This window comes from Gracilinanus agilis, chromosome 2 (genome assembly GCF_016433145.1).
Source record: "Gracilinanus agilis isolate LMUSP501 chromosome 2, AgileGrace, whole genome shotgun sequence".
In the NCBI taxonomy this organism is placed as follows: Eukaryota; Metazoa; Chordata; class Mammalia; order Didelphimorphia; family Didelphidae; genus Gracilinanus; species Gracilinanus agilis.
In genome coordinates, this window is record NC_058131.1 from 683,130,177 (window position 1) to 683,142,811 (window position 12,635).

The following is a 12,635-nucleotide window of genomic DNA, read 5'->3' on the forward strand; positions in this document are numbered from 1 at the left end:
TATTTAATAAGTGCTTGTAGATTGATTGGCTGGCTGATTGATAAGCAACACCAGGCTTAAAGAATTCTCCAGGTCCAGAGACCAAAGAGAATAGATTCAGTTGGTTTTGCTTGCATAGGCTTTATTTAAGGTTAATTAGAGATAAACATTTGCTGACTCAAAATGGCTCTATGCAGGGGGCAGCTGGTTGGTTCAGTGGATTGAGAGCCAGGCCTGGAGACAGGAGATCCTGGGTTCAAATGTGGCCTTAGACACTTCCTAGCTGTGTGACCCTGGGCAAGTCACTTAATCCTCATTGCATAGCCCTTACCACTCTTCTGCCTTGGTTCTAAGACAGAAGGTAAGAGTTTTTTTTAAAAATGGCCCTAAGCAGCATCAGCAGCTATCCTCAGTGATATTTCCCAGCCCTGGTCAATGTGCAATGCTGGGTAGGCAACAGACAGCTGTGAATGTGCTATAACCAGTTGGGATGACTGTCAGAGCTGAAGAATCTGTCCTTTTTGGGGGTGCATATGGGTGTGAGCAAAGGTTTTTTTTTTTGGAATTTTAGACTAAGATTGAGCTCAACTCTTTCAAAATGCTATTGACAATGAAGAGTATTTCTCCAATCTGAATTCAAGTTTGAGGCTTGTTCCCAAGCTTTGGGGAGTATTGTACTATAGATCCAGAGAATATCCAGCTTGAATGTGTGCTACAACACCTACTACTGGTTACATATTTGGAAGAATACTTATATATTAGTTGCTGATAATAATACTTATATTTTAGCTAATGATAATAATAATAAAATTAACATTAATACAGCACCTTAAATTTTATAAGGCACTTTGCATATATTTTTATTTTTTTTAAACCCTTACCTTCTGTCTTGGAGTCAATACTATGTATTGGCTCCAAGGCAGAAGAGTGGTAAGGGTAGGCAATGAGGGTCAAGTGACTTGCCCAGGGTCATATAGCTGGGAAGTGTCTGAAGTCAGATTTGAACCTAGGACCTCCCATCTCTAGGCCTGGCTCTCAATCCACTGAGCTACCCAGCTGCCCCTACTTTACATATATTATTTCATTTGAGTCTTACAACCACTCTGCAAGGCAGATGAGGAAACTGAGGCTTAAAGAAGTGACTTTCCAGGCTCATACAAAACTACCTGAGGCATATTCGAACTGAGGTCTTCCTTACTCCAGGACTAATACTTCTATCGTACCTCCTAGATACATCAAATTAAATATTAGGAAGGTCATATATTAGGAAGAATATTTATATATTAGGTTATATATTAAGAAGATTACATAACTAGAGTCTATTCTGTTAAAATCTTTCTGTGATGGCCACAGTGATATGAAGGAAAAACTGAAAAACCATAAAATCCTCACAGTTTGCAAGTACCATAAAGGCTCTGTCTAAAAAACCTAAAACCCAGTTTTTTCCCTTTTTTTTAGTTTTTATTTTGAATGTTTTCCCACCGTTACATATTTCATGTTCTTTCCCTCTCTCCCAACCCCCCCCCCCAACCCTCCCTTAGCCGACACACAATTCCACTGGATAAAACCCAGTTTTCCTAAGGGAGTTTCCCCAAAGCTTGAGATTTTGCTAACATGGCACCAGCCTTGGCATGTTCTACCAACCTGGAAACACACACATTGGGCACAGGCTTGGCAATGGACTTGGGGGTTTATCATATGAGAATCTCCCCAACTAGTAAACAAAAACTCAGCTCTAGGAAGTGGACACCAACTGGTGAATTTGATTGGCCAAAGAAACTCAGGAATCCATTTACAATGGAGAAAATTGGGCTTTGCGTTGGCAGAGGGAACACTCATGAGAGAAATCATGAATTTTTCAAAGTCATAAAGTATGACATATAGAATACAAAGATTGTTGTGACTTGTAACATTCCATTGCTAGAGGTTCTACTGCCTTTGACGAAGACATCAGGGAACCTGGGATGGGTTTGTAGTCTCTGTGATTATATCTACCTTGTTCTTTCTCCCAATCTGTGAAAAGTTCCAATTTGGGCTTGGGTTCAAAGAGAATGTTGTCTTTTTCTGGTTGGCCAATAGCCTTTCGGCCCCAATTCCTAGGGAAACAAATGATATTTCAGGAAAATAAAGGAAATCTAGAAGCAACGTCATCTAAAAATATTAATAAGTTAACATTTATATGGTGTTTAATATGAGCCAGGCACTGTGTTAAATGTTTTACAAGTATTATTTCCTTTGAGCCAATAGTGTGTTTTCTAACAGGATAAATGCAAACAGAGACAGCTGTTCTATGAAATAGTTACGTTACTTTTTAAAAATGGCTTTTATCCTGAGCTAAATCTCATTCCTTGACTCTGGGCAGGAGATATTGTTTCCAGTAGAATGTTCTTGTTTCCAAGGCTGGCACAAGTGAATAAGACACTTGCCTTACTAGATATAGAAGTAGGTCCAAGATTTTCCTCATGAAACCATAGCTGGCATACCAGATAGTTGTTTGTTTTTTTTAACCCTTATCTTCGGTCTTAGAATCAATACTGGGTATTAGTTCTAAGGCAGAAAAGTGGTAAGGGCTAGGTAATGAGGGTGAAGTGACTTGCCCAGGGTCACACAAGTAGGAAGTGTCTGAGGTCAAATATGAACCCAGGACCTTCCATCTTTAAGCCTGGCTCTCAATCCATTGAGCCATCCAGCTGCCCCCAGTACCAGATAGTTTTGATGACTACTGCTTTGAAATATAGTTTGAAGTCAGGAAGTGCTATTCCCCACTTTATCGCTACTTCCTTGATCATTTCCCTTGACATTCTGGATCTTTTTTTTTTTTCCAATAAGATTTTCTTACTATTTTGTTAAGTTCTGTAAAGTATCCAGTGGGCAATTTGACTAGGATAACATTAAAAGTGTGAATAAAAAACAAAACAAAAAGGAAAGAAAACATAGATGGGTAGGAGGCTGGCTGAGAAGTTGGTAGAGGAAGTGCCCACATGAGTGAAGTCATCAGTTTAGAGTTGGAAGGGACTTCAGAGCTTATCTAATTAGAATCCCTCATTTTAAAGTTGAAGAAATTGATTATATTTTTCTTTTTCTTTTGAATATTTTCCCCTAGTTACATGTTTCATGTTCTTTCCCTCTCCCCAAAACCTCCCATATCCCCCCTTAGCCAACACACAATTCCACTGGGTTTTACATGTATCAAAAAGTTGAAGAAATTGAGACCGAGGGAAGTGAAGTGATTTTTCCAAGATTATGTAAGCCGTACCAAGCTCTAAATCTATGTACCTACCAAGGTAATGACTGTGAACCACTTCTTGGATTTTTTTGGGGGGGGGATGGGGCTGCAAATGATTTTGAGAAACATTCAAATATATGGAATAAATATCTTGGCTTGGTCTAAATCAATTTGGTAAAGGGAGAGACCGGATTGGATCTAAAAGGGTACATTTTCTGATTCAGCAGGATAGACTGCCATGGAATTCAGAGGTCAATTGTTCCTGGCTTAAGAAGAGGTAATCAGGAGGCAGGCAAGCTCTGCATTTCAAATATAGACTCATCCATAGCCTTGAGCAGAGCAACAGAGAATGTGCTGACTCAGCCCAGCAGGGTTAGAGTACAACCAACTATTAGCCAGGTTGTCCTTCTTGCAGGAAAAGCAATAGTAATTATTAGCCTCATTTGTGCAGTTTGGAAGGAGGGGGCAGAGAAAGACCCCTAGGATTGATTATTTTCTGAGATAACTTGAGCATCAATCCCCTGAGCTAAACCTTGAACCTATCTTTATGGCTCAATGAGTATCTTCTATCATCTAAATACCCATTAAAGCAATTGATTTAAGAGGGAGAAAGAAGATGGAGGGTTGCCCCCCTCCCCACCCCATCCCAGATTAATTTTGCAATTGGAAAATTAAATGTACTTTGTTTGAGAGAGTTTTAGTTTTAAATGAATTTATTGCCACTTAATCAGCCAAAGTATATTAGATTTCAAAGAAGGTTGGAAATCAAGGAAAAGCTACAGATTCTAAATGAAGCTGATTTTATTGAGCCAGGAGGAGAGAAAATAAAGAAAAAGGCTTTAAATGTGTTTAATGTTGCTCTTACAATTGTTCATTAGTGTTCTCTTCAGAGAAGCCGTCCCTTCTTTTGGCATTCATTAAGACCTGGAAATCAAGAGAGAAATCAATGGTAAGTAAGCTATTAGGTTGAGGAAGCTTTGGGGTGACTCCCTTAGGAAAAGTGGATTTTAGGTTTTTTAGGAAGAGCCTTTATGGTTCTTGCAAACTGTGAGGGTTTTATGGCTTTTCAGTGCCTAATTTTATCTATGCTAAGTTGCATGTGCAGGATCGGGCACCATAATGTTAAGGCTAAAGAGGCCATCCAGTACAAGCCTCATCTTCAGGCACCATCCAATGATTCAACACGTGAAAGATATGTGGTTTTTACGAGGGGAAACAACACTCAGGAAGATGCATCCTAATCTACTTGGCCTTTGTACCCCAAGAACTATGGGGCCTTTCCACCCAATTTGTAGGTTCAACTTCCTATATGTATTGCTTATCCCATTAGAGGGAAGCAGGCACTGTCAGGCTTTTCTGTTTGAACCCAAATGTTGAAAACTGGGCCTCACATATAGGACACATTTATTGTTTTCTCATCCATCTACCCATCCTCTATTCATTCATTCATTCATTCATTCATTCATTCACGATTTGGGTCCAACCTCAGACATTCTGGTTGCAATCAGTTTAACCCATGAAGAATGTCTTCTCTCAGCCCTTCCTGCCTAGATTTCACGCTACTGTGGCTCCCAAACTGAAGCAAGACATTTGCATGCCCAAGGTAAGGCTTGACTGTTGCTCCCCCTTCTCTCTTCTTCCTCAGTCCTCTATTTGAATACTGTGTACTTGTGTTACTTATCCACAGGGGTCTGCTGGCTTCACTCTAACGGAGGTGACTAAATACTGCAAAATATGTAAATACAGGTCAGGAAGACCAGAGTTTTCTAACAAGAAATAATATACATTCATAGAAAGGGAGAAGAATTAAATCTGTGATTTCACTGGTATCGGGGAACTTTCAAGTGATGAATCTCTTCAGTCAATGCAGGATGGCACCTTCTTTGCCACGTCTAGCCAGAGGGCTCTCTAGAGCACTAAGACATTCAGTGATTAGTGTAGAGTCACATAGTCAAATTATTTATTTATTCATAGATTTCCATTAGACAATTAATTATTAATTAATATAATATATTATTAAGATGATTATAATATGATTTTATGTTAGTGTAAAATTGAATACAGTATTAATACCATTATAACATTTTCTATATTAATATAATATTATGTTTTAGTATTATTATAGCAGTGTTTATATGGATATAGATTCCATGTTATTAATATTACAACAGTTTTATATATGAATGTATAATATTATGTTGTTAATATCTTATGTCAATATTTATATATTGACATATCATATTACATGTTATTATAACAATATTATATATTAATGAATAATAATATAAATTAATGAACAATGTTTTATTATTAATGTATAATGTTACATGCTCTTAACATAGCAATATTTTATATATTCAAGTATGATGTTACATGTTGTTAATATTATTATAACAACATTTTTGTATATTGTTATTATATTGTTATATCAATATTTATATAGTAACATGATGTTATATGTTATTATAACAATATTTTATATACATTATATCCATACGTATTTAACATGATATCCATGTTTATTTTTAAATCTTTCTTTGTGGCCCCTTGCCTGTTATTCCCTAGGCAGCTTCCCACCTTGCCCATCCCTAGTCTTGCCCTTTCTGAAGGCAGCACAGGACTCCCTGGCTCTCCCAGCACCCACTTGGTTCAGACACTGCACATCTTATAATCACCAGTGAAGGAGTCTGGAAATAGAAGTCTGAACAGGATAAAAAAAAAATCATTCTATTGGGGGATTTCTCTTTTAGCCTCTCTCTGGTTTTGAGCCAGAATGTCATCCTTTGCCCTCTGGGCCACCTTGCCTACTGCCAGGCCAGTGATTTAGCTCTAACATTCTACCAGATTCTGCTTCCTTCCCTCTAGTTATTTACCAGGAACATCATGAAGCAGCGAGAAGCAGCTAGTGGGTACTTCCCTGCCACTTCTGTTTGGGGCTCAGCATTTGCTGCTCCATTATAGAAACAGGTCCTTGGTTGTGTGGACATAATATATACACCCAGAAACAGTTACATATTGTATCTGGGGGGGTATTAAAATGGTCCTTAGAGTGCTCATCTCTTGAGAGGCCATGTGGGAAGGTGGAAAGACTCTGACCTTGGGGATGGTAGATCTGGGTTTGAGTCTCCTGTTGTACTGCTCAGTAGCAATATCACCTTGGACAGGTCACTTCCTTGCTTTGAATCTCATTTTCTCCTCTCTATAATCTGAATAATAGTATTTATACTCTTTACCTTCTGTGTAAAGGAAAGGAAAAATGGTGAGGAAAAGCTTGTAAACTGTTAAGCATTATATACATATAAGTTATTCATATTTTATCTCAAAATTTTTTCTCTGCTCAAAATGCTACTGTTTCCTTTGTTTGCCATACTACATGACCAGGAAAAAGGCACTGAATCTTTGAACCTCAGTTTCCTCATCTGTAAAATGAGGTTAAGGAGTGGATTACATCTCATGGGATGATGGTAAATAGCAAATGAGATAATATCTTCTAAGTGCTTTATAGAGATTATATAATATTTATATCTATATCTCTACATTGATACACACACATATGTATATATAATATTATATATAAATACAGGCATTTTAAAGACGCTACTATATGCTATATGCATGTTGCTGAGGACAGAAATACAAGGAATGAAGCAACTCCTGCTCACAAACAAAGAGGTTATAAATCAATAATTGTCATTATCGGGCTCTGGAGAAAATCTGTAAGCCTCGAGTCAAGCCATTTATCTCCTGGTTAGATTTCTCCTCTGGCCTCTAGCTAAACAGTCATTTCCTTTCCTTGCTGTCCCTGTACTGGTCACAATGTACCCCCAGATAATCTATGAGACTGGTTCATTGAAACTCCAGCTGGGAGCTCTTTAAAGCTTCCATTTCCTAAAGAATAGGGTGTGCAGATTTCAGGATTCAGAGGATGGGAATTTCAGCATCTGGCCAGGGCGATAGGTGGTGGTGATGAGAGTCAGATCTCCTGCTTCTCTCAGTTTTGATTTCCCCAAACCCAGAAGTATGAAGGTCTCAAGACAGCAAAGACATGGATAGAAATACTTCTATAAAAGCAGAACTGGAGGAGGCTTTAAAGATCTCCTAATCCAGCTCTCAATTTTAAGAGGACCAAACGACTAAGTAGGAAGGAAAAAAGCATTTATTAAGCCCCTACTTTGTTGACAGGCATTGTGCTAAGTGTTTTAAACATATCTCATTTGATTCTTGCAACCCTAGGAAGTAGGTCCTATTATTATCTTCAATTTTATAATTGAGGAAACTGAGGCAGACAAAGGTTAAGTGACTTACTTAGGTCACATAACTAATCATCTGAGGCAAAATTTGAACTCCCATCATGACATAACTACTCCAAAACAGTTTGCTTCAGTTTGAACCCTGGTTCTTCCAAGACATACCTGTTACCCTGTATAAGATCAATTTTTCTTGTCCTCATTTTTCTCATCCCCTTGGCCAAATGACCTGTACCAGCTTTAAAGCTCCCCGCACCTGGTTTTTCAGGGCACTGAGAAGTTCAGTTAAGCAGGAGAGAAGAGGTCTTAGCAGGAAGGAAAGTTTTGGATATTCAGGGATCAAGTCTGGGGCTAAGTTGAAAAGTTACCTACCTTGTATTTGGAGGCTCCATGGACCTCTTGGAACAGTAGAACAGCTAAGCTGGCCAGTAGGATCAACCTGGGAGAGGGAGGGAGGGAGGGAGGAAGAGAGAAGGAGAGAGAGAGAGAGAGAGAGAGAGAGAGAGAGAGAGAGAGAGAGAGAGAAGTAGATAGAAACAAAAAGAGGCAGAGAGGCAGAGGCAGAGAGAGACAGACACAAAAACAGAAAGACAGAGACAGAGAGAGGAGAGACAAAGAGACAGACAGAGACAGAGACAGAGACAGACACACAGGCACAAAGACAAAGAGACAGTCAGAGACACCAAAACACCAACATAGACAGAGACAGAAATGGAGAGAGGTAGAAATAGCGACAGACAGACAAAAAGAGGCAGAGAGAGGCAGAGATTTGATTAGTATGAGATATTTTCAGGGTAGAAATTCACAAAATTACTTTTGCTGTGTTCAGTCCACCTCTTCCAATCCCTAGTTTCTTTTAAAACTCAGTTCTCATCTGTTGCTTTTTATCAAATTATCATATATCAACTTATCTGCTTATGTTATTATATTTACTGATAGAATGTATGCTACTTGAGGACATGGATTCTCTCTGTCTCTCTCTCTGTCTCTGTCTCTCTCTGTGTGTCTCTGTCTGTCTCTGTCTCTGTCTCTGTCTCTGTCTCTCTCTCTTCATATCTATTTCTCTTCTGGCTACATGGTTCCCTGCATCTAACACCTGCCTTGTATACAGTAGGCACTTCATAAATGCTGTTCGGATTGGATTACATCACTGTCATGTTCAACTCTAGGCTTCCCTTCCAAAACCAGAGATGGAATGAAGAAATGCCACCCTTTCCCCTACCTTGCATCAACAGTGTGCCAGGAGTGCCTGGTTACACCTTGCTGAGCCATAGAGATTATCCTTGTTATACAAACTTTTGATCCCTGGTTCAGGATGTTGTCAATGATAATTGCACATTGGTTATGGTCTATGCCAATCATAAACATGCCTTATATAATGAGTCTTCTAAAGGAATCTCATAATACTTCTAAATTAAATGCAAATGCACAACTCCTTTGTTGTCCTTAGTCTTGCCATCACCCCTCTGGGGTAGGTTGGTCTCGAGTCTCTTCAAGTGATAGGATTTGGATGCCAACTGAGCACCTTCCCATGAGGTGCCCCATGATCCTTAATTATGAATATTGGAAGGGGATATGGGTTGAGTCATCAAAATCTATAGTATATCAAAGCTAGGATGGCCCATAGGATTGTAGGTTAAGAGCTAGAAGAGACTAGAAGAGAATGGTCAACTTGGTCAATGACCATATATATATATATACATATGAACAAACTGAGGTCCAGAGAGGTGTCCCAGGTCATATAGACAGTGACCAGGAGAGGAGTTTGACCCAAGTCCCCTAGCTTCCAGATTCCACCCTCTTTCCATTGTATAGTGCTGCCTCCCTTGGAACAGAGAATGCTAGATCTGGAAGGATCCTTAGACCAAATACAATCAGAGGTAGAAGGACCTTAGACATCACTTCTAATTCATCCTTGTTTTTTGTTTTTGTTTTTGTTTTTTTTTAACAGAAGAAAGCACTGGATTTACAGTCAAAGAATTAAGCTTTATATCGTGCCTTTGCTACTTTCCTGGCACGTGATTTTGAGTAAATCATTTATCCACTCTAGGCTTCAGTTTCTACCCTTGAAAAATTAAGAAATTGAACCAGTAAAGGTGTCAAATTTATGACCAGCTAGTGGCTAGTGGCTTGTAAAACTCCCACGTGTGGCCCAAACCAGATTGAAATATATTTGGGAAACTTTCAACAAAATAATAAAAATATAATACAACATGATATAGATAATGTTAAATTGTGGTTTTTTAAGTCAATAATATGCAACCTGCAAGGATCCCTTTTTATTTGAGTTTGGTTTAAAGGACTAAAGGACCTCTAAGGGGTCTCCCAGCTCTATCCTATGCACTCCTTTCCTATCTCAATAGGTTTTAACTTTATATTTGTGTCACATATTTTATAGATCCTTGTCATCTCCCCCACTGGTCTATCAGCTCATTGTGATTAGACTCATTTCTTTCTTTTTACTTGTATCCTCACTATCTTTCTAGCTCAATGCCTGGCACATAACAGATGCTTGTTAAATGTTGATTGATTAATTCCCTACAGAGGGATGCAGTCATACATTTATTAGTTCCCAAAGTGGAATGAAAACCCTAGATTGCAGACTCTCAGATTAGTACTCAGCCCAGGACTTATTTGTGTCATCATTCAAAACCAGAAAGTGCTTACTGACTCTATTTGGGGAAGGGTAACCTACCACATGAGTCTAGTTTGAGGGAGATGTCTTAGAGGATCTATCAATTATAGGACCAGGCTAATAGAGCATTTATAAAGAGTCTGACAATTTCAACACATACCATTAGACTTAAAAAACAACATTTATGTTCCATTATTTTTTCTCTCTCACTAATAGTAGCCTTCTCGAGTCAGAGAATAAAAAGGAATAATTTGGTGTTGCCAAGTTTAAAAAAAAACATTTGCTATAATAACAGCCCTAGTTATTAGCTAGCATTTAGAGAGCTCTTTAAAGTTTGTGAAGCACTCTACAAATATATTTTTTTCTGACAACAGCTTTGGGACTAGATGCTCTCATGATCCTCATTTTACAGACAAGACACTAAAGGACAGAAAAGTTAAGTAATTTGCCCAGAATCACACAGTCAATGAGTGTCTGAGGTTGGATTTGAACTCAGATCTTTCTGACTCCAAGTCCAATGATCTATTCATTGGGCTATTTAGCTGCCTAATTTGCCTGGGTGCCCTCAATTCTTATATACACTAGTGGATGCTAAATGAAAACTTTCTATTTAGCAATCTAGATTTTTATTTTTTGCTTCTGATGCAGTAAATGACTGTTATGCTTCCTGTGTTTAGCTTTCTATTTTCATTATTTTCAATGACTATCAAATATAGCAATGGGTTATAGTGGGGAGAGGATTAGATTCAGGGTCTACTACGTGCCAAACACTGTGCTGGGCCCTGATTGATTGACTGATTGCTTGAGTGGAACCAGACAACCTAGCTTAAATAGAACCAGAGTCCTGTCTCTGCTATTTATTAGTCATATGACTTTGGGCAGGTCTTAATTTAGGCAGCTAAGAGCAGCTAAGAGTGCTTAGAATCCTGGGCTTGGAGTCAAGACCTCAATACAAATTCTTCCTCAAATATATGTCACCTGTATGATCTTGGACAAGTCACTTAACCACTGTCTGCCTCAGTTTATCCATTTGTAGTTGGCCTTTATGGTCCCTCTCTCTCTCTCAATTTATGATCCTACTCCTCTTCTATAAAACAAGGGTTGGGCTAGATATTTCCTTCCACTATTTACACTGAGATTCTTTGAAAATGGCATATACCTATGATTGAAGCCCAAAGTGGGGGCAGCCTGACTACACTGGCCCCATTGGTGAAGACTTATGGAAGTGATAGGCGTTGAAGAGCCAGGCATGGCTCTGTAAGAGCTACACTTTGTGACAACTAAATTGTAGAAATAGATTTGATGATTCAGGGCTAAGGTTAATAGGACATCAGCTCCACGTGTGGCTGGACTGTAAAATGAATTATTCTAGCAGGGAGCCCTTCTGCAAGGGCAGGAGTTACTTGGGTGTTTTTGAAATCAATGGAGAAGAGAACAAGAAAAAAAAAGTGACAACTGCCCTAAACCTTCAGCAAACCGTCTAATTAATTTTTGTGAAGTTACAGGATTTAGCTGTTTAAAGAAAGGGTTTGGATACTACCTAGCTGAAAGACCCTGACCAAGTCACTTGCCTAGCCCTTGCCCTTCTGTCTTAAAGTTGTTACCAAACAGACAGAAAGCAAGAGTTAAAAAAAATAAAATAAAGAGAGGAGAGGTCCTTGATGTCCAAGAAGGAGAATGGAATCCTTAGCAACTGCATTAAGCTGGACAGTTCAATACAAAAATCTACAGACATTTCTGAAAAGGATCAGAGATCCTTAGGACTCCGTAAAGATTCCATTTGCTCACAATAGGCTGTCTCTTCCCTGGATAATAATTGTAATCGCTGGCATTCATGTAACTGTTTTTTAAGTTTGCAAAAACCAACCAACCAACCAAGCATTTTATGACATTATCTCTCAAGAAGCCTGGGAAGTTTGATTATTCCCATTTTGACAGAGGCTCTGGGAAGAAGAGCGGCGCCTATAGTGGCAGAGCTGCTGAGTGCTGAAAAGCAGATTTTGTACCCAGATCTTCCTCAGGCTTCTTTATTGCAGGAGGGTGGGATCTAAAGAGCTGTTGATTTTCCTCAAGGACCTAGACTTGAGCCTCATGCTTCCAAGTTAACAATTCTTATTTGGGTGCTACTTAACCTTCGTTTAACCGCTAACCCTCTTTAACACATTTTTCCCCAATAGGGAAAGAGAGTTTCTAGATTCTTCCCTTTGAGCTCTCAGATTCATTTCTGGGAAAAGCTCTCCAGCTTGAGCCGGACAAGCAGAGCTCTTTAATGAAATGGGTTCCAGATGGGAAGTAGATTTGGACCTTCGGTAAGCTCTCTTTCCTTCCTGTAAGCAAGCGTCAGTGTGCTTGCTGGGTTGGACTAGACACTCTTTCAGGTTTTTTCAAACTAAGTTTCTATGAGAAAAGGGAAGATGGCCCTAAGCCAGCTAGGAGCAGCCAGGTGGTGCCAGGTCTGGAGTCAGGAAGACTCATCTGATGCCTGAATTCAAATCCGGCCTCAGACACTTATTAGATGTGAAACCTCAGGCAAGTCACTTAAGCCCTA

The 12,635-nt window shown here is 39.0% G+C and overlaps 1 protein-coding gene across 1 annotated transcript in view; it reads right to left on the reverse strand.

Moving 5' to 3' along the window:
* The window catches only part of PRAP1 (proline rich acidic protein 1), a 15,237-nt gene extending 6,417 nt beyond the window's left edge, over positions 1–8,820 (reverse strand). Inside the window, exons 1-4 of the mRNA XM_044660273.1 lie at positions 8,675–8,820; positions 7,825–7,891; positions 4,071–4,129; positions 1,975–2,075 (exon numbers count right to left, since the gene is read on the reverse strand). Of these exons, the coding sequence (XP_044516208.1) occupies positions 1,975–2,075; positions 4,071–4,129; positions 7,825–7,891; positions 8,675–8,820 (373 nt within the window). The remainder of the gene's footprint in view (positions 1–1,974; positions 2,076–4,070; positions 4,130–7,824; positions 7,892–8,674) is intronic.
* Between the last annotated feature and the right edge of the window lie 3,815 nt (positions 8,821–12,635).